At 49.8% G+C, this 27,066-nt stretch overlaps 1 protein-coding gene and 1 pseudogene across 24 annotated transcripts in view; one reads left to right on the top strand and one right to left on the bottom strand.

Moving 5' to 3' along the window:
- Positions 1–26,758, bottom strand: part of NDRG4 (NDRG family member 4) — a 49,514-nt gene extending 22,756 nt beyond the window's left edge. For 6 of the 23 annotated variants that reach the window (XM_054248467.2, XM_054248468.2, XM_054248470.2 and 3 more), the window contains exons 1-4: positions 26,658–26,758; positions 25,239–25,332; positions 24,961–25,141; positions 838–932 (exon numbers count right to left, since the gene is read on the bottom strand). In XM_054248467.2, coding sequence (XP_054104442.1) covers positions 838–932; positions 24,961–25,141; positions 25,239–25,259 — 297 coding nt within the window. In that variant the 5' untranslated portion in view covers positions 25,260–25,332; positions 26,658–26,758. Of the gene's footprint in view, positions 1–837; positions 933–24,960; positions 25,142–25,238; positions 25,333–26,023 lie in introns of all 23 variants that reach the window. The other 17 variants (XM_035281747.3, XM_035281752.3, XM_035281754.3 and 14 more) reach the window with 3 other exon arrangements.
- Positions 3,953–5,313, top strand: LOC100390343 (replication factor C subunit 2 pseudogene; annotated as a pseudogene). Its single transcript, XR_013530517.1, has one exon. The product of XR_013530517.1 is annotated as a replication factor C subunit 2 pseudogene (transcript).
- Positions 26,759–27,066: the final 308 nt, after the last annotated feature.

The following is a 27,066-nucleotide window of genomic DNA, read 5'->3' as shown; positions in this document are numbered from 1 at the left end:
TCCTGGGCTCCCCTCCTTGTGATGGGAGGCTGGGGAGGCAGGATGGGGCAGAGAACAAGCCCTGCAGATTTGAGGGGCTGGGCTCCTGACCTCCCCATCTGTAAAATGAGGGGGGCCCGGGCAGCATAACTTGCAGGGACCCCAGCCCAGATGCCTCAGAATCCAGCAAGCAGGGAACCCACACTTTTTTGCAAAGTGGTTCGTGTCACAGTCACTAGTACGATGACTCTGGGAGGGAGGGAGGGAAAGGGAAGGTGGACAGGGTGTGGTCACACAAAAAAAAGGGTGGCATGAAAGTCACTCTGGCCTCTAATGCCTTGTCCCCTGACGGGGGGGATCTTTGGGACAAAATCATAACCTGTGATGCAACCGTCCCACTGCCCAGGGTGGCACTGTTGGATAGGCCTGCCTGGGTGCCGCAGAGGCTTGAGAGGCAGATAAGTAGCACACAGATGGGGGAGCACCATTCCCTGCTGGAGCCAACACTGTCCAGTGCTTCTGGGCTGTCCAGAAATGGGTTGATACTGCCTCATTCCCCACTAGCTGTGTGACCCTGGCCAACTGGGGTCACCTCTCTGTGCCTCGGTTTTCTCTCATTAAAGGGGGATATAAGTCTCCTGCAGCGCCTCCAGCCCCAAAGATGGCTGAAGCCACCTTGAGGCTGGCTGGGTCTCAGTGGCACTCAGGCCGCCCAGAACTCTCCCCAGGCAGGGACAAGGCTTTTTGGAATGGCTGGCCCTGTGGAGGGTCGCCTGTAGGGAAAGCGCGCGGTCTCCCTCTTGGCCACAAGGTGGCGCGCTCGGCCCCAGGACCTCAAAGGCGCGACTCCCGACTCACCAGCTCGGTGGCATCCTGGCCCCGCAGCAGCGGCTTCTCCTCGGGGAATCGCAGCTCCTGCAGTCCGGCCATGGTCACGTCGTGGAGCAGGAGGCCTAGGGAGGGAGAGCGGGGTTGAGGCCTGCTGCAGCGGGGACGCCCGGGCCGAGAAGGACAGCGCAATCCAGGGCTGGGGCAGGAGCACGGGAACCACACGCACCGTCCCCCTCGTTCCTAAGCGCAGCCCACCCGGGCCCCTAGGCCTTCGTCTGCAAGACTGGCCTGTCTGGCTCGGGAGATGCCATTACAGTATTTGGTCTTTTTTTTTTTTTTGAGACAGAATCCTGCTCTATCGCCCAGGCTAGAGTGCCGTGGCGTGATCTCGGCTTACTGCAACCTCTGCCTCCCAAGTAGCTGGGATTATAGATGAGTGCCACCACCTCACTAATTTTTGTATTTTTAGTAGTGCCCGGGTTTCACCATATTGGTCAGGCTGATCTCGAACTCCTGACCTCAAGTGATCCACCCACTTCGGCCACCCCACGTGCTGAAATTTCAGATGTGAGCCACTGTGCCCAGCCTAGTATTTGCTCTGAAAAGTTAAAACATGTGGTCAGGTGGGGTGGCTCATGCTTGTAATCCCAGCACTTTGGGAGGCTGAGGCTGGCAGATCATGAGGTCAGGAAATTGAGACCAGCCTGGCCAACATGGTGAAACCCCATCTCTACTAAAAATACAAAAATTAGCTGGGTGTGGTGGCGTGTGCCTTTAATCCCAGTTACCTGGGAGGCTGAGGCAAGAGAATCTCCTGAACCAGGGAGTCAGAGGTTGCAGTGAGCCGAGATTGCACCACTGCATTCCAGTCTGGAGACAGAGTGAGACTCCAGCTCAAAAAAAAAAGTTAAAACATGTTTCCAAATAAAAGAGAAAAGCAACATGATGATTCCTAAAACAATTACAAGCAAAATTCTGCCTTTGTTTGAGAAGCAGAAGACTGTGTTAAGATGGGCCAGGGAAGGTTGGGAGCAGAGGCCCTGGTGGTGTGGCAGGCCAAATGTGATGTTGAAAGAGTGGGTGCAGGTCTCAATTCAGGCCACCAGCAGGGGGGGGTGACATACAGGGGCTGTTCAGCTCTGGAGCGTGCATCTGGGCCCTGATTTCTGGGAAAGCTCAGGGGTTTCTGAACCTCAGAGGAAGAATGGGTCATACATACAAGGGTGTGTGTGTGTGTGTGTGTGTGTGTGTATAGGAGTGAGTGGTGGGGAAGGAAGACAGAGGGTCTCAGGACCCCGCAATTCCTAAAGGACCAGCACCACCATCCTTTAATTTCAGGATGGCAGAGGTCAGAATGCACCAAGACAAAACCCAGCCAAGGACATGATCTGGAAATTCATAAAAGAATTAAAATTGGCCAGTATGTACATGGAAAACTATTTAAGCTCACTAGAAGTCAAAGACATTTAAATTAAGATATTTATTTATTTATTCATTCATTCATTCTTGCCAGGCACAGGGGCTCACATCTATAATCCCAGCATTTTGGGAGGCTGAGGCTGGAGGAGCGCTTGAGCCCAGGAGTTCAAGACCAACCTGGACAACATAACATGACTCCATCTCTACGGAAAAAAAAATAAAGTAGCCGGGTGTGGTGGTGAGAACCTGTGATCCCAGCTACTCAGGAGGCTGAGGTAGGAGGATCACTTGAAACCAAGAGTTTGAGGCTACAGGGAGCTTTGATTGCACCACTGCACTCCAGTGTGAGTGACAGAGCAAGACCCTGTCTCAAACAGATGGATGGATGAATCCCTTTCTTTTTTTTTTGCACTGGCAAAGCTCACACAGCTAGCAAAGGTGCACTAAAACAGATACCTTCTTATATGGCTTGTGAGTATATAAATGGACATATCTTTCTGGAGGGCAGTTTGCAAATGAATTAAAATTATTCAAAAGGTTCATACTCTCAGACTCAGCAATCCTCTCCCATGGAAAAACTTCCTAAGGAAACCAGAGAGGGCAGCAAATGATTTGTCTGTGAGAATTCTTACCACAGAGCCATTTATATATTATTAAAAATATTGGGGGAAAATGTCCATCAATAGGGCACAAGATTAACAAACTGTGGTCAATAATAAAAGATTATTTAATATAATGGGAAAATTCCTGTTACAATGAATAGAAAAGCAGTTACGAAATAAATAGACAATATTATCCCACGTATGAAAACTACAAATAGTCTATTTAAAAAAGCCTAAGGCTGGGCTCGGTGGCTCAAGCCTGTAATCCCAGCACTTTGGGAGGCCGAGGCGGGTGGATCACGAGGTCAAGAGATCGAGACCATCCTGGTTAACATGGTGAAACCCCGTCTGTACTAAAAATACAAACAATTAGCTGGGCATGGTGGTGTGTGCCTATAATCCCAGCTACTCAGGAGGCTGAGGCAGGAGAATTGCCTGAACCCAGGAGGCGGAGGTTGCAGTGAGCCGAGATGGCGCCATTGCACTCCAGCCTGGGTAACAAGAGCGAAACTCCGTCTCAAAAAAAAAAAAAAAAAGCCTAGGAAGCTGTACATTGGCCAGGCATGGCAGCTCATGCCTGTAATCCTTTAGTCTCTACTAAAATTACAAAAATTATCTGGGCATGGTGGTGTGCACCTATAGTCTCAGCCACTGGGAGGCTGAGTCAGGAGAATCACTTGAACCCGTGGGGGGCAGAGGTAGCAGTGAGCCCAGATCGTGCCACTGCACTCCAGCCTGGGCAACAGAGTGAGACTCCATCTCAAAAAAAAAAAAAAAAAAAATAGAAAAGAAAACAGTACATCAAAAAGTTAACAGGCATTGGCTAGGCACAGTGACTTACACCTGTAATCCCAGTGCTGTGGGAGGTGGAAGCAGGAGGATTGCTTGAGGCCAAGAGTTTAAGACTAGCCTGGGCAACATAGTGAGACCTCATCTTTACAAAAAATTAAACAAATTTTCCAGGTGTGGTTGCACATGGCTGTGACCCTAGCTACTAGGGAGGCTTGAGACAAGAGGATTGCTTGAGCCCAGGAAGTCGAGGCTGCAGTGGGCTATGATTGCACCACTGCACTCTGGCCTGAGCAACAGATCTATATCCTGTCTCTTAAAAAAACAAAGTTGGGGAAGAAGAGGCGCGAGAATGGAGGTGGAGGCCGTAGGTGATGGCGCAGGGGAGCGGGAGGCCCAGGACCCTGCCCCTGCCTCCAGCAAGGCCCCTGGGAGCGCTGGCCACTATAAACTGCCGTGGGTTGAAAAATATAGGCCAGTAAAGCTGAATGAAATTGTCGGGAATGAAGACACCGTGAGCAGGCTAGAGGTCTTTGCAAGGGAAGGGAATGTGCCTAACATCATCATTGCGGGCCCGCCATGAACTGGCAAGACCACAAGAATTCTATGCTTGGCACGAGCTCTGCTGGGCCCAGCACTCAAGGATGCTGTGTTGGAACTCAATGCTTCAAATGACAGGGGCATTGACGTTGTGAGGAATAAAATTAAAATGTTTGCTCAACAAAAAGTCACCCTTCCCAAAGGCCAACATAAGATCATCATTCTGGATGAAGCCGACAGCATGACTGACGGAGCCCAGCAAGCCTTGAGGAGAACCATGGAAATCTACTCCAAAACCACGTGCTTTGCCCTTGCTTGTAATGCTTCGGATAAGATCATTGAGCCCATTCAGTCCCGCTGCGCTGTCCTCCGCTACACGAAGCTGACCGATGCCCAGATCCTCACCAGGCTGATGAGTGTTATCGAAAAGGAGAGGGTGCCCCACACTGATGACGGCCTGGAAGCCATCATCTTCATGGCGCAGGGAGACATGAGGCAGGCACTGAACAACCTGCAGTCCACCTTCTCAGGATTTGGCTTCATTAACAGTGAGAATGTTTTCAAGGTCTGTGATGAGCCCCACCCACTGCTGGTGAAGGAGATGATCCAGCACTGTGTGAACACCAGCATCGATGAAGCTTACAAGATTCTCGCTCACCTGTGGCATCTGGGCTACTCACCAGAAGATATCATTGGCAACATCTTTCGAGTGTCTAAAGCTTTCCAAATGGCAGAATACCTGAAACTGGAGTTTATCAAGGAAATTGGATACACTCATATGAAAATCGCAGGAGTGAACTCCCTTTTGCAGATGGCAGGCCTCCTGGCCAGGCTGTGTCAGAAGACAATGGCCCCGGTGGCCAGTTAGAGCAGAGACTTCGCTGACTGACTTACAGGTGCCCTATCCTGAGATACAAGAGCTCATTCTTCTGATGGGGGAAAAATGCCACCCTAGGCTGGAGCCAGTGTGACTGCCCTTTAAACTCCCATGGCTGGCTGGGCGCAGTGGCTCACGCCTGTAATCCCAGCACTTTGGGAGGCCGAGGCGGGTGGATCACCTGAGGTCAGGAGTTCGAGACCAGCCTGACCAACATGGAGAAACCCTGTCTTTGCTAAAAATACAAATATTAGCGGGAAAAAAAAAAAAAACAAAGTTAACAGGTGTTATTCCTGGGTGGAGAACTAAAAACTGGGTCTATGATCTGAAATCAGGAAAGAAGCCTTTCTAAAAAAACCATTTGGTTGAAGATCAGTAACAACTCCTTATTCTTGCAAAGCATTTCACAGCTCACAAATTTCATTTATTTATTTAGAGACAGAGCTTCACTGTGTTCCCCAGGCTGGAGTGCAGTAGCATGATCTCGGCTTACAAGTTCTGTCTTTTGGGTTCAAGAGATTCTTGTGCCTCAGCCACCCAAGTAGCTGGGACTACAGGCATGAGCCACCACACCTGGCTAATTTTTATAGTTTTAGTAGAGACAGGGTTTTGCCATGCTGGCCAAGCTGGTTTGGAACTCCTGACCTCAAATAATTCTCCTGCATTACCTCCCAAAGTGCTGGGATTATAGCATAAGCCACAAAACTATTTTATTTCACCCCAATGGGAAGTGAGATGAGGAAACCAAGGCTAAAGGAGGTTTGATCACTTGCCCAGATGGGGCCAAGACTAGACTACTAATCCAGTGCTCAGGGTTCATTCTATAACACCACGGCCAGCTGACGTGGTAGGACAGAAGGACAGATTCCTTCCTCCCTCCTTTCCTGCCTCACTCCCCACTCCCTCTCCCCTCCTCCCTTTTTTTCTTCCTTTCTCTCCTCCCTCTCTCCCTTTCCAATACTATTTCTAGCCTTTCTTTTTTTCTTGCCTGCCTAATATTTGTTCTTTGAGAAAACGTATTTCTAGCCTTTGTTAAGGGTAAAGCCCCAGACTTCTCCTTCTGCCCTGAAGGACTGACAATCTTCACCAGCTGGTTGGTCAGAAGATACCCCTGCCCTTTGGCTTCTCCCTGGGCAGGCCCAGTGATTGGAGGCGAACCATGGGTACAGGGTCTCAGGTGAAAGCCATGTCTGGGGCAGGGCTGCTGTCGTGAGACCAGGGGGCAGCTCTGGACCCTCCCTGGGTTTCCTTTCGTCCCATCAGAAGCAAGAAGCATCAGCCCTCCAGAGTGCAACACAGATGGTATCTTGTCATGTGTAGGGGTCCCTGCTGGAGTCTAGTTTGGGGTTTGCATGTGCTAGGGCTGGACTGAAAGCTGCTGACTGCCCAGGCCCCACAGAAGCCTAAGTGAGGGCTTCAGGCCCTCACCTCCTGGAAGAGTTCTTGTCTTCTGTACCAGGGGCCAGGCAGGGCAGCTCCCGTTCGCCCAGGCCTAGGTCCCTGCACATGTGCCATGCTGGAGTCCCGGCTCCCAGTGGTTTCCGAGGAAACCAGCTAACACAATGCAGATGGGCTGTATTTTTAGAAAGGCATCCTCACGGCTCTCCCGCTCCCATTTCCATCCTTTCTGATGAGTGCACGCTCACCCATCCATCCAGGGTGGGGGCTGGGAGAGCTGAAAGAAGGGTCCCCTCCTTGGAAAACTCTTCCACATGAGGACATTTTAGCCACCTGCCTTTCTGCACACCCATCTCAATTAAATACCTCGGAAGCCCTGGGTGTCCCTGTGCCCCCTCCCCCAGCCTGTTATGAAACCACCCTGGACACCATCCTCCCCAAGGACCATGCTATTAAAAGGGCTGAGAGTGGGCAGTGCAGGGACAGATGGCCTGTGACGGAGGTGGTGGCGGGGAAGGGGGCAGAGAGAGACCTCATCATTCAGAGAACTGGGAATGTCTCAGCCCATGAAAAAAACAAGACAGTCCAGGGCTTGACTGGAGTTGTGGGGCTCCAGGACAGAGGCCGAGATGACATTCCCACAGCGGGGCGGCAGAGAAGTTTCTTCTAAAGAAAGTTATGATTTTTAAAAAAGTAGCTATGTGATAAGTTATAAGAAAATGAGATTCCTACTAATGAAGCCTGGTTAAGGTCTCCAAGGAGTTAAGTAGCACAGAGGTAGGGGACGCCAGAGTCTATGGAGCGGTCGGCAATGGCTCTTTCCACTCTGCCACGCTTTCCCCTTCTTGATCTCTTATTCCCTAAAGGGCCAGGAGCCGCCCTGCGCAGCCCTTGGTGCCGCTCTCCCAGGAGACGCATGTGCAGGGACCTGCTGGGCAGACAGAAGCTGTAAACACAGAATGGGTCTGGGATAAATCCCAATGCTTCTACTTCTCAGCGGTAAGGCCTAGAGCCACTGAAACCAGGCTGGCACTTCTCCTGTATCATTCAATGGCTGGCTTTATTTTGGGCAAATCACTCAAAGCCTCACTCATTTGCAATATGAGAGCATGCTGCCCACCTCAGAGAAGTTTGAGGTGCAATAGAAACAGTACATATGTAAATAACCTTTTTTTTTTGAGACGGAGTCTTGCTCTGTCACCCAGGTTGGAGGGCAGTGGTGCATTCTTGGCTCACTGCAGCCTCTGCCGCCTAAGTTCAAGTGATTTTCCTGCCTCATCCTCCCAAGTAGTCGAGATTACATGCACATGCCACCATGCTTGGCTTTTTTTGCATTTTTAGTAGAGACAAGGTTTTGCCATGTTGGTCAGGTTAGTCTTGAACTCCTGATCTCAGGTGATCCGCCTGCCACAGCCTCCCAAAGTGTAAAAATGATCTTGTTTCTTTGTTTAGAGACAAGGCTTGCTCTAAACAACCCCTGGCTCTGCTCTAAGCAAACTCCAGGCTGGAGTGCAGTGGCACAGTCATGGCTCACAGCAGCCTCTAACTCCTGGGCTCAAGTGATCCTCCCATCTCAGCCTCCCAAGTAGCTGGGACCACAGGTGTGTGACACCAGAGCCCCATTATTATTATTTTTTTTTCATCTTTTGTAGAGATGGGGTCTGGTCTCAAACTCCTGGGCTCAAGCAATCCTCCTATCTCAGCTTCCCAAAGCACTGGGATTACAGGCGTGAGCCACCATGCCCAGCCTAAAATGCCTTTTAAATGAAAGATTTTTGTACGTATTTGAATAAAACAAAAATCACATAGGTGATCAGGGTCTTCCTTGTCTTTCCCTGCCTATTTAAGATAACTTTGGAGTTTTGTATTTTTCCTCTTGTTTCTGTGAGAGCACAGATTCACACCTGCAGGCAGAGAGGCTAGGCTGATGTACAGAGGGGAGGGACGGTACAGGGGATAAGGGACAGGAAACAGCCCCTTTGGTGGGGGGACAGACATGTGAGAAGCTCCTCAAGGGCAAAAGAGCATGGGGAGTGTGGAAATGGTCTCCTTCGCCGTGTTAGTGTGGGCGGATTCCTCAAGAGGAATTGCATTTCAGTTTAATTATTTCTGGTTGCTGATTTATGTTATTTTCTCCTTTGCCTTAAAAAAAAAAAAAAGAAAAGGAAACAGGATTAAGAGATTCTACTTGTGAAAATAAAAAAAATAATTAAAAAGAAAATTGAAAAAAGAAAAAGAAAAAATAAATAAGTAAAGGCAAACAGGAGCACTTGGCTCTCACCGTGCAGCCGGCAGGCCCTCCCGCTATGCCTCTGTAACTGTGATTCTATGCCGAGACCCTTTAGAGGACTCAGGAGAAGCCAGAAATTGCCAGGCGAACCTTCTGATTTATTAGGGTTAAAAATAGAAGCCATGACTGGAACTATCCCATAAATGCTTAAATTGATCAGCAGTAGTTTAACACATCCTACAGAAAAAGCAATTGCTGAATCAGGAGAACAAATTCAGTAGTGGTAGGAGATGGTGGGGGGTTTTGAGAATACTTTGTGGGGCCAGGCGCAGTGACTTACTCCTGTAACCCCAGAACTTTGGAGGGCAAAGTCGGGTGGATCATGTGAAGCCAGGAGTTTGAGACCAGACTGGCCAACATGGCGAAACCCCATCTCTACTAAAAATTCAAAAATTAGCCGAGCATGATGGCAGGTGCCACTCAGGAGGCTGAGGCATGAAAATTATTTGAGCCCAGGGGTGGAAGTTGCAGTGAGCTGAGATTGCATCACTGCACTGCACTCCAGCCTGGGAGACAGAGCAAGACTCTGTCTAAAACAACAAATGAAAATACAAAATGAGAATCTGGGTGGTCTCAGTAACTAGGGGTCCTACATTCAATGCCCAGGGCCCACGGGTGAGAAGGGTCATGCAATGTGGGGACAGTGCTGCACATGAAGGACCACTCCCCACACCAAACCCCCACAGCCGCCCATCGAGAAGCACTAGGATTGAAGGAGAAGACAGCAAGTCATAAATGGAGTGAAGTTAGAGGACTCAGGAGAAGCCAGACGGAGGCACCAGACCTGTGGGACAGGAAGAGACCAAACAAGAAAAGAGGCAGAGCTGTGGAATGGCTGGTGTTCCTTCAGCCACAAGGGTGAAGGGGACCCACAGGTCAGGGTCAAGGTCCGATCCACCCTGCCTTGATGATGCAGCACTCCTGAGAGTCACAAGGTCTCATTATTATGAGAAATGCCACAGGCAAATGAAATGAGCCATAACCAGGCCTGGCCAGCTCCACCCTGGGGGAGGGCTCATACCATGGAAAAGGAATGAAGTGGCCCAGTGGGAGCTGTGACTCATGTCCAGGTCTGTGCACCCAGGTGCCGTGGGCCTGCTGTTTCCCTACTGCTTGGATCAGAGTCGGTGCTCAGTGAAACACAGGCCACCGCCCCATACCAGAGCCTGGTTGGAAAAGAAGCCCCAAAAATCTGGGGCCCCAGAAATTGGGGAATCACCCTCCAACTGCATGATATAGGGGGTCTGGAACTGTCCAGGGAGCTGGACCCTCTTATTCCTCTCTCTGTCCTATCCTGATCTCATAGGTCTGGGACAGCACTAATGGTGGGGCAGGGATGGGGCCTCCATCTTCCCGCAGCATTCCCGATTCACAGAGGAGAAAAAAGAGGCACAGGAAGGAGCAACTGGTGCAAGTCCTCCTGTGTCGGACCCAGGAGGGGGCCTCAGAGTACATGCTCCCACCCACCTACATTTGTTCTGCTTCCCTGGATGAGTGGCAGAACGGAGGATGCGGAGGACATTACTTTCTCCAGCCCAGGCTCCATTTCCCCTCTCTAGGTTCAGCTCCTTGATTTATACCAAACCTGAACTTGACCAGTTCTCCTTTTTCCTTGGGTTGAACATATGAATCCCTATGCCCCCCACCAACCACACCACCACCCTGCGTGTGTGCACATGCACACACGCGTGCACACACGCACACACGCACGCACACCCAGGACATTCCCACTGTCTCAGGCAGCCACATTTGGATCCTGGCACTCCTGGCTAAAGGCCAAGGCTGACTCAGTAGTACATCCTCCTCATGGGGATCACATGCCTTTGTTCGCGCTGTTCCCTGTGCCGGAATGCCTTTCCCCATCATATCCCTACAATGGGGGCAATGTGAAAAACAATCCTTAATATTACTGAATGCTACATTCCAGGCATTTTACATGTATAAGCTCATCTACTCCTCCTAACTCCTCACGGAGGTAGGGACTATTGTTGCTCTCAATTTGTAGCTGAGGAAGTGAGGCACACAGAGGTGAAATAACCACCCCCAAATGTTACAACTGGTAAGTGATGTAACCTGGATTTGAATCCATGATGTCTGGGTCTGGAGTCCATATGGTCATGTGTGGTCTCTACCATTTTTTTTTTTTTTAAAAGACAAAGTTTCACTCTTGTCGCCCAGGCTGGAGTACAGTGGTGCGATCTCGGCTCACTGCAACCTCCATCTTCTGAGTTCAAGTAATTTTCGTGCCTCAGCCTCCCAACACAGCTAGGATTACTGGCTTGTGCCACCACGCACATCTAATTTTTGTACTTTTAGTAGAGACGCGGTTTTGCCATGTTAGCAAAACCTGTAAGACATCACACTTCTGTTAATACTAAGCACACATGGAGAAGTGCTGGCGTCGATGCTGAGCAGCGGAGCATTACACAGAAAGATGTCCACGCTTAGGAGACAATGTGGGTGAAAGACACTGTCATACAAAACACATAGGGGAGTGGCACAGGAAGGCAGGTATTCGGTGAGTCGGTCGGTGGCGGCACTCCTCCTGCATCAGGCTGGGACTCTATCATCTTGCCAACCCACTGATGCATGCATGAGTGGTTTAATCTCCCTACTGTCACCTCCCAGAGGACAGTGACATGATCTTGTTCATCTGTCCGACCCCACAGAGTCCACTGCTGGTAAATTGGATGGAGGACAGATCAGAAATCTCCATGGCTGACCTGCCCAGAGAACCTATAGGAAGGCACAGGGTAAACATTTTTGTTGCTCAAATACTGCTGTTCCAATGTCACTTACAGGCATAAAGCAGTATTCAAATGCACACCATCAAGGTGTGAAGATCCTTCCGGGAGCGGCTGCTCTGGTATGAGGCTGCTTGATGGGACTTCCAGGGCAGTGAGTTTGGCCACAAAACTTGAAGGGAGCAGGGCAGGGCATGGTGGCTTATGCCTGTAATCCCAGTACTTTGGGAGGCTGAGGCAGGTGGATTACTTGAGGTCAGAAGTTCGAGATCAGTCTGGCCAACAAGGTGAAACCTCGTTTCTAATAAAAATTTAAAGATTAACTGGCCATGGTGGTGGGCATGGTAGTGGCAATCCCAGCTACTCAGGAGGCTGAGGCAGGAGAATCATTTGAACCTGGGAGGCAGAGGTTGCAGTGAGCTGACATAGAGCCACTGAACTCCAGCCTGGCCAACAGAGTGAGACTCCATCTCAAAAAAATGAAACAAAACAAAAACAAAACACAAAATACCAAACCAAACCAAAACAACAACAAGAAAAACTAGGGGGTGCAGATACAGCCTCAGCACCTCCTGTAGGTCGGCCTGGGCTCTCTCCTTCCTCTCAAATCCTACGTGTGTCCAGTCTCCCCACGGGGTTTGTCAAAATCCCCTAAAGGAGATAGATTTAGCAGTGCTCCCATTTTAGGGCTCAATAAGGAGAAAGAAAATATTATGGACTCAAGGGAAATGTGGGCAAAGATCTGGGATAGGAATTCAGAGAAGAAACTGCATGGGAAAAGCATCTGCCCTGCCTCACTGGCTATCAGAGAAATACAGGTGAAACAATGAGCAGTGTGACCTGCTCAGATCGAGGCTTCTCAGACACTCCTAGAGGACAAGGACATCTGTTTTGTTCGCTGGGATGTCCCCTGTGTCTATGACAGTGCTGGGCACAGACACTCAACATTTCTGTTCAACGAAATAAGTAAATGAACGAATCAATCATTCTTTATACAGACCACACATTACTAAAAGACTGATAATATGCAAGGTTGGTAAGGTTCTAGGAAAATGGGCACACTTATGCTGCTGGCTGGATGGGAGTGGGTTCAACTTTATTTGGAGAACAACTTGGTCGTGTGTTAAATGCAAATATCTGCCAGCTCTACAATTCTGTGTCTGGGTATGTATCCTAAAGAAAAACGCCCATGTGTACACTAAGAGGCAGCACACAAGGGTGCTCCCTGTGCAGCTGAGTGGAGGAATGCAATCTCAAAACTACCTCAATGAACATCAGGAGGATGGTTAAATAAATGACGGAACATCTAGGCCCTGGAGTACCATGCCGCCATTAAATAAATAAGGCGGCTCCACTCAAACAGAGCATGAAAGCATTCTAAAATATGCAATTCAGAAAAAAAGGCACATCACAAAATGATGTGTAACAATAATTACACATTATGGTGGTTCACGCCTGTGATCCCAGCACTTTGGGAGGCTAAGGCAGGAGAGTTGCTTGAACCTGGGAGGCGAAGGTTGCAGTGAGCCGAGATCATGCTATTGCACTCCAGCCTGGCCAGCAGAGCGAGACTTTGTCTCAAAAATTAAAATAATAATCCCATTTATGTAAAAAAAATATGCATTGAACAGGTACATATTTTGGCAACTTCCAAAAAAAAAAATCCTCAAATGATTCAGGGTAAACTGTAACCATGCTCATCTCTGGAGAAGGATATGGATTTAGAAGGGTGTAAAAGGGAGATTCTTTTTTAATCCTGTATACCAGATTTTATCAAATCTAAGATATCACTGATTACAAGTGACACTACTATTTTATGTATCAATAAGGGGAAAAAAACCACTGCCAGTTAAATTAAGACATACTTTCCTCCCTTTTAACTTCTTTTGAAAAAAATTTAGGCTTACAAAAAAAAAATGCAAAAACGACGACAACAACAAAAACCAAACAAAACTAGCACAGAAACACGGAAATTTCCCACATACACTTCACTCAGGTTCCCCCAATGTTATCATGCTACTGAATCATATTACAATTAGAGAAACCAGGAAATTAAACACTGATACATATTGTGAAGTAATATACAGACTTAATTTCACCAGTTTTCCCCAATAATGCCCTTTCTTGGGTCTAAGACCCAACCCCGGATGCCACATCATTTTTAGTTGCCATGTCCCTAGTCTCCTCCAAATGGGATAGTTCCTCAGTCCATCTATTATGACCCTGACTTTTTTTTTTTTAAGATGGAGTCTCACACTGTTGCCCCAGCTGGAGTGCAATAGCGCGATCTCGGCTCACTGCAACCTCTGCCTCCCGGGTTCAGGTGATTCTCCTGCCTCAGCCTCCCAAATAGTTGGGATCACAGGCACCCACCACCATGCTGAACTAATTTTTTTTATTTTTACTAGAGACGGGATTTCATTATGTTGGCCAGGCTGGTCCTGAACTCCTGACCTCGTGATCTGCCTGCCTCAGCCTCCCAAAGTTCTGGGATTATAGGCGGAGCCACCACGCCTGGCTGACCTTGACACTTTTGAAGAGTACCAGCCAGTTGATCAGTAGAATGCCCTCGCTTTGCGTTTGTCTGTTGTCTTCTCATGTTTAGACTGAGGTTATACATTTTTGGCAAGGATACGACAGCAGTGCGGTGCCCTTCTCAGTTTATATCAGCAGGCACATGATGTCAATCTGTCTTATTACAGAGGATGTTAACCTTGATCCCTTTGATAAGGAGCTGTCTGCCAGGTTTCTCCACTGAAATGTTACTATTTTTCCCTTTGTAAGCAATGTGGGAAGATACTCTGACACTATGTAAACATCCTATGTCTCATTATACTTCCCCACCCTCTATACCCCCTTTACTCCTGCTAATTTTAACAGCTATTGATTTTTGCCTACAGCAGTTATTACTTTGGTGGTTGCCTAATGATAATTCTTTTTTTCCTGCTGAAGAAAAGGAAGAAGATACTTTTCTATTTCCATAATCTCTTCTACACTTATTGGAATTATCCTGTAAGAAAGAGTTGTCCTTTCTCTTCCTTTATGCGATTACTTATTTACATCAATATGCATTCATGGATATTTATTTTACTCTGTGGATTAAATGCCATTGCTATTATTATTTGATTAATTGTTCAAACTGAGCCAGTTTTGGCCATTGGGAGCTCCCTTAAGGAGGCTCCTGCATGCTTTCAACATGTACCCATTATTTTTTGAGTTTCAAATATTCTAGCCTCATGACATGTTCTAAGCTGATCTTGTACTTTCTTTGCCTCAACCATGAAATCAATCATTTCTCCAAGGAGCACTAGTTCGCTTTCTGGAGGATGATGTTTAGAAACCAAGATCTGGAAACCAGGTGTGTTCATTGCTCCTGGGTGTCACTGGTCTAGGCCCTCTTGGCAGGCAGACCTTTGAATGTATGCAAGATACTAACACACACACAGTTTACGTGTCCCTCCCCCTCCCCCTCCCCCCCTCCCCCCATATAAGGAATCTGGAATTTATACTGGTAACTTTAATTCGACACCACAGAGTGCATTCTAGCTTCCCCCCTTTGATTGCAATTTTTTTCTTCAGTGGTGAGAAACCTTGCTCTCATTATCCATAATATTTTTGCTTATTTGCTCATTCCTGGGGATACACACAAAGTGGTGTCAGAACTGCTACCCCTGTGATGAGTTCCTATCATTCAGGGTTTTGTTTTTTTTTTTTGTACTTACTGAAAGAACTCTTTTAGAATATATTAGAACCAGATTTTTTTTAAAAGCATCTATTACTCTCGTAAATTTTTTAAAAGGAAAATATAATTGAAATAAATTGTTTAAGGTATTTCTTTTCACATTCTGAGTCCAATGTCTTTTAATCTATCTTCGGGTTTTTGATGCCTGTGCTATTCCACACAACCTGAGCTTCTCTGGCATCAAGGATGCTCTACTCTACTACTATCTCTGGGATTTCCTTCTGAGCTGCTGATGTCCACTCGCAAGTTCTGATGTTTATGTGATGGCAGTAACAGCATGGTGCCCCCTTGCCAACAGAGACTGACTGATGCATCCCAATCCTAGAAATGTTAAAGTATGGAAAAAAGGTGCAACTTAGAAAGGACATAAGTAGCCCTTTCATAAAGTAAGAAGCCGATGTACAGCACCAATGTGTATACTCTTGTTTCTCTACACAGCACGGCCCCAGGTGTTAAGCACAGTCATTACAATAGACACAATAAGGTTCTAATTCTAAGACCAAGGGGAAGATGGAGCTAGAATCCCAATCACACATTCCACTTGGGCAGCTTTTACAAGGAACCAGTGAAAGAGTACTACTGCAGCAAAGACTGCTAATTGTCCCCCCATGTCTGTTCTCCTCTTCTTGATAATAATCCCCATATTTTAGATGAGTAGGTGGATGATGGGAATAAACTTTATGATGATGTGATGTTCTGCCAGTGAGAGGAAAATGGAAGCATGTGGCTTTCAGGCAGTGTTCCTAAAAGGGGAGACATGGCCAGGCGAGGTGGCTCACGCCTGTAATCCCAGCACTTTGGGAGGCTGAGACAGGTGGATCACTTGAGGTCAGGAGTTCAAGACCAGGCTGCCAACATGATGAAACCCTGTCTCTACTAAAAATACAAAAATTAGCTGGGCGTGGTGGTTGGCACCTGTAATCCCAGCTACCGGGAGGCTGAGGCAGGAGAATCACTTGAACCCGGGAGGCAGAGGTTGCAATATGCCAAGATCATGCCACTGCACTCCAGCCTGGGTGACAGAGAGAGACTCTGTCTTAAAAAAAAAGTGGGGGGAGACATGCCATTCTTTGATTCTTCCTCCTGCCTTCTGGCTGGAATACAGATGTGATGGCAGGAGCCTGAACAGCCATTTTAGCCCCAAAGGCAGGATTCTAAAGGTGCAAAGTGGCGCTATAGAAAGAGTCAATGTACCTGAGAATCATGAAGCTATGATTTGGGAATCCTCTATTTTGGGATCGTGGTTATGAGAGAGAAAAATACACTTTAATCTTCTTTATTATCATCAGGGATTTTCTGTTACATGCAGTTGAAGCTAATCTGAACTTGGGATATTTTTCTTGGAGACTCACCCTATCGTGCTAAAGGAAGACAAGGAAAAAGGAAAGGGTGGGGCTTTCCCAAAGAAAACCAGGAAAATGTTAGAGCGAACCTGCAACTTCCTCTCTCCAGCAGGCAGCGTAGTTCATGAGGCTATTCTCTCCGGCGGTTTAAACCAGAGCTAGCCCCTCCTAACCCACACTCACAAGCTCACAATAATTGTACTGACATGGGTAACCATGACCTACATTAAAAGGTTAAAAGCTTAGTTTGGCACTTTTTGTCACAGATTCTCACATTTCTTTCACACAGGTGCCTCACTCAATTCAGCTGGGTATCTGCTCAATCTGGCAAATTTCCCAGATACACGAATCCTGGATCTTTGTGCAAGATTCAAACAGGTAAACTGAGGCAATGAACCTTCTCTGGCATGTCTACAATACAGTCTCCAATAAAGAAAGAGCCCAAGGAGCATCTTTCTTACTGGGCATTTTTCTCAAGGAAAGCCCCCTACTTCTCTGAAATGCCTAATTTATTAGCATTTGAGGAATGACATTCATCCAGCAGAGAGGGACCCCGTTCCAAGCAACTCCCAGAGCTTTCCTGCCTCAAATGCAATGTCTGCAGAGGGGGCTACCCGCATCGGTGCCCACCTGACAGCCAGGTCCTTTCTTCTAACAGCACCTGGGTTTCCTTTGGGGAAACCGCTTTCCCTGTTCTCAGGACATGTGGTTTGGCCCCAAATGACCATACCCAGGGGTGGCCCATGTCATTCATTCATTCATTCATTCATTCATTCACCAGATACTGATTTGGCGCCTACTGTGTTCTAGGACTGGAGATAAAATACTGACCATTATAGACAAACATTTCTACCTTTGGGAGCTTTCTGGGTGCTGGGCAGGGAGGCAAACAATCCACAAACCTAAGTAAATATACGGCATGTCAGACAACCTAGAGCAATGCAGGAAGCAGCTTCACAGGATGGGAGAGAGAGGGGTATGAAACAGGGTGGTAAGAGTGAGAAGCCACCTGCTGAGAAGGGGATGTGAACAAGACTTGAAGGAGATCCAGCAGTGAGCCTTGGGGATGTCCAGGTAGGGCACTCAGGGCAGGGGGAGCAGCAAGCACAAAGGCCAGGAGGCAGGCACCTGCATGCTTGAGCAAATGAAAAGAGGCTGGCCAGGCATCGTGGCTCACACCTGTAATCTTAGCACTTTGGGAGTCTGAAGCAGACAGATGGCTTGAGGCCAGGAGTTCGAGACCAGCCTGGCCAACATGGTGAAACCATATCTCTACTAAAAACATGTAAGTTAGCTGGGAGTGTGGCATGTGGTGCACACCTGTAATCCCAGCTATTTGGGAGGCTGAGGCAGGAGAATCACTTGAATGTCGAAGGCGGAGGTTGCAGTGAGCTGACATTGCTCTGTTGGACTCCAGCCTGGGTAATAGGGAGACTCTGTCAAGGAAAGGGAAAGGGAAAAAGAAAGGGAAAGGGAAGGGAAGGGGCAGAGTCAGGGTGGCTGCAGCAGGGTGAGCCAGGAGGGGAGGAGATTAAGACAGAGGTGGTAAGGATTGGGGTGCTGGTCCCATTCAACCCTAAAGGTTGTTAGGGAAACTCTGGCTTTTACTCTGAGTATAATCATGCACTGGAGGGTTCTGAGCAGAGGGGTGATGTGATATGATTCATCATGAAGGATCCCTCCTCCTGCGATGTGCAGAATAGACCTGGGGGTTAGAGTGTAAATGGGGAGATCAGTTATTGAGGCGCTGCTGGCTTGCCACACGGTGGCAATGCAGGAGGTGGCTGAAGTCCTCAGCTTCTGGGTGTGTTTTGAAGGTAAAGCGAGGTGGAGCCACAGATCCATCAGTCATGGCAGGGGAGGAAGAAAGAAGTTAGGGTGACTGGTGGAGCCATGGAGGGACAGAACTATCATTTAGGATTTAGGGAAGACCTTGGGAAGAAGAGGTTTGGGGGAGAGATGAGGGGTTTTAGACCTAAGCCAGGTGAAGCTTCCTGTGGGCAGGTAAGAGTCTGTGCTTCAGGTTGGCACAGTGGTTCAGGCCTGTAATCCCAGCACTTTGGGAGGATCGGATGGGAGGATTACTTGAGCCCAGGAGTTCAAGACTAGCCTGGGCAACATAGGGAGACCCTAGCTCCACAAAAATTTAAGAATTAGCTGGGCATAGTGATGCATGCCACAGTGGTCACAGCTACTTGGGGGTGGAGGCTGGGGTGTGAGGATCGTTTAAGCCCAGGAGGTCGAGGCTGGAGTGAGCTGTGATTGTGCCACTGTACTCCAGCCTGGGCAACAAAGACAGACCCTGTCTTTCTATATAAAGATATGAAGGGAAGAGAAAGGGAGGAAGAAAGAAGAGGAGCAGAGGGGAGGGGAGGAAAGGAGAATACATAATACAGTATTTATTTATTTTGAGACTGAGTCTCCCTCTGTCACCCAGGCTGGAGTGCAGTGGCAAGATCTCAGCTCACTGCAACCTCCACCACCCAGGTTCAAGTGATTCTCCTGGCTCAGCCTCCTGAGTAGCTGGGATTACAGGCACATGCCGCCATGCCCAGCTAATTTTTGTATTTTTAGTAGAGATGGGGTTTCACCATGTTGGCCAGGTTGGTCTTGGGAACTCCTGACCTCGTGATCTGCCCACTTCAGCCTTCCAAAATGCTGGGATTAAAGGCATGAGCCACTGCTCCAGGCCTATAATGCAGTTTTTAAAAAACAATTCATACTTCAGACCCTTGGGAGGAGCCACTTCAAAGATACCACCAAAGATAGACTAGATGAGGTCATCTAGGGAGTGGATGAGGACAGGGAAGATGTCCCAGCACTGAGCCCCAGAGGAAGACAATGAAGAGAGAGCAGCAAAGCGAGTGGGAAGCCACTGAGGCAGAAGACAGAGGAGTGGGGTGGCCTGGAAACCAAGTGGACAGACCCCTGGGCCCAGTCGCAAAGGCCTTTGCTGGAATCCTTGGGGAGGGAAAGCTCTTCCCCAGCAATGGGGTTTTCGGGAGGATGGTCTATAAGGCAGCAACCACACTGCCCCTGTGAGGAAGGGCCTGACTTAGGGCTCAGGCAATCCAGAGAACCAACTAATAGGAATGAGGGAGAGAAAGACAGAGCCCGATGGCCCTGTGTCCACTGTGCTGGCCGGGGACACCCATGTTCCTTTTTGTATCAGTCTAAGTTTGGTTTCTATCACTTATACCCAAGAGACCTAGCGTAATTTCTAAGTTATTTTCTCCTTCGTGGTGGGGGTGGGGTGGGCGGGTGAAGCCAGCATCCTGCCTCTCCCTTTGGCAATCACACGTGAGCCCAGCCCCAGTGTGGGGTCAGAGCTCCCCACATGCTTGACAGCAGGCCCTTCCCACCACACAATGGCAACACCATGGTCCAGTCCAGAGTAGTTCAGGCCTTTCCCAACCCAGGCACTTTCAGAGATAGACCCTAAGCTGTGACAGCCCGGAAGCCATTCTGGCCATCCTCCTGGGTGCTTGCCTTGCAGACTGCAGGAGATCTCTGGGTCATCCCTGACAACTGCTTCTCTGCTCCATCCCCATGGGTCAAGCACAGAGCAAATACTCTGCAGCTGGTGAGGGCTTTGGGAGCAGTGAGCTGGGCACCCTTTTATAATGGATGAGGCAAAGGCTGGTGCAAGAGCTCTCCCAACTTAAAGGGGAGCCCGCCGGCTTCCCCCTCCCTACCCTAGAGCCCAGGCCAAGCAGCACATGTATTCTCCAGAAAAACAAGTGGGCAATATTGTTAAAAGCCATTTCTGGCACCCCTAGAGCTGTCAGGAAACAGTTTGGGGTGCAGAGTATCATCCTAGGAACTGCAAACCTTGGACTTGGTTATGAGACTCCTCTACTCCCTGCTCTCTCTCACACACATGCTCTGGGGAGAAGATATCCCAGAAATATTTCCCCTGACTCCTCCAAAGAGGCTGCAGTCCCACCTTCCTCATCTCACTGCCTAGGATGGGGTCTATCAGCAGGCACACAGCACCTGCCCTGCTGTCCCCACCAACAGGTGAACTGAAGCAGCATCTACATCCCCAGGGGTATTTGTTATGACGCTTAAGACACCTGATCACTCTGGCTGGTGGATACATTTCACCTGTGGTTTGGAATCTAAAGCATTGAGGAGACCAGGTTTATGCTGGCTGGGTGGAAGTGCCCATCCCACCTAGGATTTGTGTGAGGCTCTTCAGTTTACAGAACAGTGTCGTGGTGCTCTCTCTGCTGATCCCAGCTGATCCCCAGGACTACCCTGGAGCTGAAGCCAGGCTCAGGTCAAGGTCGCACAGCCGGGACAATCAAGACCAGGCTTGCAGACTCCAACCCATGGCGCTGCCCTCAGTGCAGGCCAAGGCAGGAGTCTGCTCTGCATACACCCCTGCTAATTTCCTGTGGCTGCTATCATAAATAAAATTGGTGGCTTAAAGCAACACACATTCAAGCTGAGATCTTGCCACACTGCCCTCCAGCCTGGGCAACAGAGCAAGACCCTGTCTCAAAAAAAAAAAGCAACACACATTCATTCTCTTACAGTTTTGGAGGTCATAAGTCCAAAATCAATTTTACTGGGCTGAAATTAACGTGTTGGCAAGCTGTCTCCCTCCGGAGGTTCTAGGGAGAATCTGTTCCCTGCCTTTTCTAGCTTCCAGAGCTGCATTCTTTGCCTGGTAGTCCCTTCCTCCACCTTCAAGGCCAACAACAGAGCTTCTTGCTGAAGCAATCATATCGCCTCTTCTGTTTTTGAATATCCCCTGCTTCCCTCTTATAAGGACACATGTGGTTGCATTTAGAGCCCACCTGGGTAATTCAGGAAAACATCTCCAACTCAAGATCCTTAACCACACCTGCAAAGTCTCTTTTGCCACATCAGGTAACATTTACAGGTTCTAGCGATTAGGATCCATCTCTCTTTGGGGGCTACTATACAGCCCAGCACAACCTCCCTCCAAGGTTCCCATGGCTCCACCTTTGTCTCCATTTTTCACTTCACTGATTCCTCCTCCTTACACTTTAAGGAAAGTCAGTTTCGCCATCCACCTGGAACCACTACTCCTCCTGAGCCTTTCCCTCTGTCCACTGGACTCCAGCTCATATTCAGAATTCCCACAGGATTGGTTTTTTTCAGCATCTAGTGCTTTGCATTAATTTTTAGTTTTTTAAAAAAATTAGCCTTCCGATAGGAATGTTTTAGTTTTTGAAAACAGAATTTGAATCTCTTGTAACACACATTTACTGAGAAAAATGAGAAAAAAAGAAGACCAAAAAGAAGAATGTGAAAACCACATGGAATCCCGTTCACAAAAGGAGCTGCTGTAAATGTGCTGGTGCGTATCCTGTATTCATTCTCCAGTGCTCATCTAAACACTAAAGAGGATGTTTCTAAAACCAACAAAAAATATGTTTTGAAACATCTGTTGGACTCTGGAGTCAAGATATTCTGGTCCAAATTCCAGCAGGTCACTCACTATCTGTGTGCTCTTTGCCAAGTTACTTAACCTATCTGTGCCTCAGTTTACCTATCTGTAAAAAAGAAAGGAATGATAGCACATACCTCCTAGGGCTGTTATGATGATGAATTAACATACAGCATGTGCTTAAGACTGTGCCTGGCACACAGCAAATGCCATATATGTGTGAGCTGTCATCACCATTAGTATTACACTATTTAAGGAGACATCTGTTCAGATGGATAAATAACCTTTGGCAGTATCATTCCCAGCTACCTGGGGTTCTCTGGGATGAGTGCACTGCTGCTCTACTGTTAGGCATTTAGCTTGTTTCCAGTTGTTTTTTTCCTTTTTTCCTTCTATAAACAATGAAGGGATAATCCTTGAACAAACACCTTTGCAACACATCTTTATTTGTTCCTAAAAATTCAACTGCTGAGTCAGAGATCACACATATTTTTAAGCTTTTGATACATCATTGCCAACTTGCCCTTCAAAATCCTCTACCCAGCAGAACAGCGTGCCCCTCTCCCCACACCCACCCTCCCTGGGCACACCCAATGACCCTCATGCCTCCCCTCTCCTCCAAGGGACCACGCTTCCTTACTCAACCATGTGTGTGCCCCCACATCAACATCACAGCACCCCAGTGAAGCAGAGAAGCAGAGGAACTAGAAATGAGGACTCAGGGTCCTGTTTTCCGCCTCCTAGAGCAAACCTCTGCCTCAGTTTTCCCCATATGTAAAATGTGGGTCAACACATCTGCCAACAAACACTAAAATCGTCTATAAAATTGAGTGGGGTTAGATATTCCATGTATTCAAATGAAAACAAAATTCTAAACAACTGGTAAAACTTTTGTTTCTTAACCACACATCAAGTATATTTTAGAAAATTTCCAAGATCCACTACTCAGAGCCCAAATCTGCCATTTTAGAGCTCTGACTCCCAACCATTTTGGGAACATAGTGCTCCAGTGCCAGGGCGCAGAAACAAGTGCCTTCCTACTTGTGGACAGACCAGTGTCCCACTTTCACATATCACAAAAAAAGAACGCACCCGGCTACTGAAGGCCCAAGAATCTGCCCTCTGAGAACTGTAATGAGCTTGCATGCAGGTGTGATGGTGTCCTGGACTCCCTCCCAAGTATCATCTTGGCTCCCCACAATATATATATATTTGAGACACAGTCTCATTCTGTTGTCTAGGTTGGAGTGCAGTGGTGCAATCTCAGCTCACTGCAACCTCCACCTCTCAGGTTCAAGCAATTCTCCTGTCTCAGTCTCCCCAGTAGCTGGGACTACAGGCACACACACCACCAAGCCTGGTTCATTTTTGTATTTTTAGCAGAGATGGAGTTTTGCCCTGTTGGCCAAGCTGGTCTCGAACTCCTGACCTCAGGTGATCTACCCATCTAGGCTTCCCAAAGTGCCGGGATTACAGGCATGAGCCAAATGCTCTGGCCTCACAATGTTAATGAGGGCTACTCTTCCCATTTTACTGTTAAGACTGATGCTGAAAGAAGGTAAAAACTTGCTGGCCGGGCACGGTGTCTCATGCCTGTAATCCCAGTACTTTGGGAGGCCGAGGCAGGTGGATCACGAGGTCAAGAGTTTGAGTCCAGCCTGGCCAACATGGCAAAACCCCATCTCTACTAGAAATACAAAAATCAGCTGGGCTTGGTGGCATGTGCCTGTAATCCCAGCTACTTGGGAGGCTGAGGCAGGAGAATTGCTTGAACCTGGGAGATGGAGGCTGCAGTGAGCCGAGATCTTGCCACTGCACTCCAGCCTGATGACAGAGTGAGACTCCGTCTCAAAAAAAAAAAAAAAAAAAAAAAAAAAAAAAAAAATTCCCAGGAGCTGAGAAGCAGAGAGGAGACCCTAAAATTCACATCCTCTGATTCCAAAATCCCTGCCTTCCTTGTTCCTGTTGCAGCAAGACCCCCTCTCCACACACATAAACACATCTCAGAGAGGCCTGCACTGTTCTGAGAACCCAGAGAAAGAACTGGAACACCTTGGAGGAGGGAATCTGGAAACTGGAGCAAAGTGGGAGGAGAAGGAGCCCCCAGCACAGTGATGGAGTGCACTGGGAAGGCAGCCTGAGGACAACTGTCCTTTGCTGGCCACTTGCCGGAAGCTGCTCTGGACATCTTAAACGCTGTCACATCTCATTTCCAGAGGCCCCAGCCAAATAGGCACCACGATGATCCCATTTTACAGATGAGGAAAGTGAAGTGTGGAACAGCTATTAGACTGTCCCAAAGCCAGGCAGTCAGCATGCCATGGGACAAGGCCAGGTGTGGTGGCTCACGCCTGTAATCCCAGCTACTCGGGAAGCTGAGGTACGAGAACAGCTTGATGCCGAGGTGGAGGCTGCAGTGAGCCAACTGTGCCACTGCACTCCAGCCTGGGTGACAGAGCAGGATTCCATCTCAAAACAAAACAAACAAAAAACCCAAGTTGCTTTAAAAGCCTTCCCTCCAGGGGGTTAACAAGTTCATCGGTCTGGGTGGTTCCTTTCCAAGTCGGGTGATCAGGGCCTGCCTCAAGTGGGCTCCACAAAGAAAAAGTTGGCAAGGGATTGGAGAGGGTGCCAGCCCCATGGCTAACTGGGCTCAGCACTGGCACTTCTGTGCACACAGCCAGTTTCCAGTGCCCCAGGAACAGCCTCCACCCCTCCTTCTCTGTAAGTCTGTCATGAGCTATTGCTGATTTATTTATTTATTTTTTGTAAAGGTGGGGTCTCACTATGTTACCCAGGCTGCTCTTGAACTCCTGGCCTTAAGCGATCCTCTGGCCTCCGCCTCCCAAAGTGCTGGGATTACAGGTATGAGTCACTGCACCTGGCCTGCTACTGCTGATTTAATAAAACCTCGCCCAACCCCCACCTTCTAGCCCCCTCCCCCACAACACACACGCACATTCTAGGTCATCCAGCCTCCATACCTCTCCTAGTTCGAGCCTCTTTCACACTCCAGAGTATGGGCCAGTCCCTTGATCCTGCAGCGCATAACGCCATCTCCCTCTTCATTAACAGAAATTGTTTTTCCAGGTCTTCAAAAGCTGCCCCCGACTCGGATTCCACCTTGTTTCCTGAGTGCGCCCACAGACGGGTGCCCCTTCCAGCCTGGTAACAGAGCGCAGGGGCTCTCCTACCTCATCGGACATCAAGGTCCTCGAAGGCAGTGACAAGCCCCCTCCCCCAGGTGTCAGAGGACACTTACTGGAATCTGCTCATCCGACATACACGGAAGGAGCACCTATAAGTCCCAGGCCTGGAGGAATCCGGGCTGCTTTCCTTTCCTCCTGTCTGGGTCTCTCCACACCGGGGAGAACAGAGAAGTCAGTCCTCGGATCCTCCTGGGTCCCTGGCTCCCTTTCCCATCTCCTCTTCCTGGCGTTCTCTCTTGCTCTCCAGCCACTGCCCACTGGATGTGAGTTTCCAGCAGGCCAACTGATCACCTCTCCAGAGGGGCCCCAAGGCTGAGGGTCCCCAGTCAGCAGGGTCCAATCTGGCTTCCCACCTCCCAGGCCACTTGGCCTCCACTCCCAGCAAGAAACTTCTCCCCAAAGGGAAAGGCGGCTCAGATTGTCACAGGGGTCAGGAGTAAGAGGTCCATGGCGCGGGTCCTGCCAGAAGCCCTCAGGTCCTTTCTTAGGGGACAAGCGACACTGATTGGAAGGCAGGAGCCCTGAGCTAGATTTCAGGGTCCTGACCTGAGCTCTGCTTGTCGGAGACTCCATGACCCGTGCTACCCCAGCCCGGAAGCCGCCCCCCGACCGGTGCTCCCCTAGCCCGGACGCCGGCGCCAGGGACTCGCCACAGCCTCAAGTCCTCTCCCGGGGCCCGGCTCCGCACAGAAACAGGTAGCACAAAACTAGGAATGAGTTGGCGTCCGCACCCCTTCGTGCTCGGCCCAGAGCCGCCCGAGTCCCCGGCCGCGGCGCCTGGAGTCCGTTCCAAAGCGGAAAGTGGCGGGCTGAGGGGCAGGCGGGCGGCGGGCCGTACCTGTGAGCAGCTCCAACCGGTGTCCCAGCACCTTCATCTCGGCGCCCGGCGTCAGGGCAGCGCGCTCTGCCGAGCCGGGGAGAGGAACGCGGGAGACCCTAAGCTGAGCGGCGGGAGAGCGCGGAGCGAAGCGGGAGGAGCAGCTTGCAGCCAGAAGCGCTCTCCCGCCCCCTACACCGCGCTCCCCCCTCCAAAACAGTTTTAAAAAAATCCACCAATTGCACGGCCGCGCACCCCCAAAAGGCGCCTGCCGCCACCTGGTCCGGGTGAACTCCAGGAGGCGGAGGGAGGGCGCGGGGTGGGGGGTGCGGTGACACCGCGGGAGGGGGGTCCTCCGTGCCCGCCACCTGAACAAAGAGGACCTGCCGTCCCCGGGCGTCGCGGTTGGGGGGCACGGGCGGCGGTTGGGGGTCCCCAGCGGGGCCGGAAAGGCAAGGAGGGAGAGCGGGGAGCGCCGGGAGGAGGGGGCGTCGCCCCCACGCAGGAGAAATGTGGAGGGAGCGAGTCGGTGCTGGGCTTACGGGGATGGGGCTGTGCGCGGGGCTGGGCTGGGCTGGGGCGGAGACGCGCGCGGCAGCCCGGGTGGCGAGGGGAGCTGGCCCCAGGCTCAGAGGCGAGGGCGCCGCCGACTCACCGCGGAGATGCGGGCGAGACAGACGCGCAGACGGGAAGCGGGGCCTTGGCGCCGCCGACGCGCGGGTGCAGGTGCGGGCCGCCCGGAACCCCTCGGCGCCCGAGGCTGCCGGGGCGGAGGCCTGGCTGGGGGCGGTGCGCCGTGGGGGGCGTGCCCGCGTGGGTTTGGCCGGCGTGGGCCCTCGGCCCGAAGGGCGGTGCCGGGCCTAGGGCTGGCCCGGGACCGACCGCGGTCTCTCGCTCTTGGCTTCCGCCTTTTGCACGGCTGGGACGCCGGGTGGGCAGGTGGGAGGGCGAGCGGAGACCGCGAAGCCAGTCGGACACCCCGTCCGAACCGCGCCCCTGCCCGCTTCTCACTCGCCCCGCCGCGCGGACTGTGCTGGGTGCCCTGCGCTGCCCCACCCGCCTCT

This window comes from Callithrix jacchus, chromosome 20 (genome assembly GCF_049354715.1).
Source record: "Callithrix jacchus isolate 240 chromosome 20, calJac240_pri, whole genome shotgun sequence".
NCBI classification, from domain to species: Eukaryota; Metazoa; Chordata; class Mammalia; order Primates; family Cebidae; genus Callithrix; species Callithrix jacchus.
Note: the sequence above shows the minus strand (reverse complement) of the source record. Positions and strands in the feature narration are given on the sequence as shown.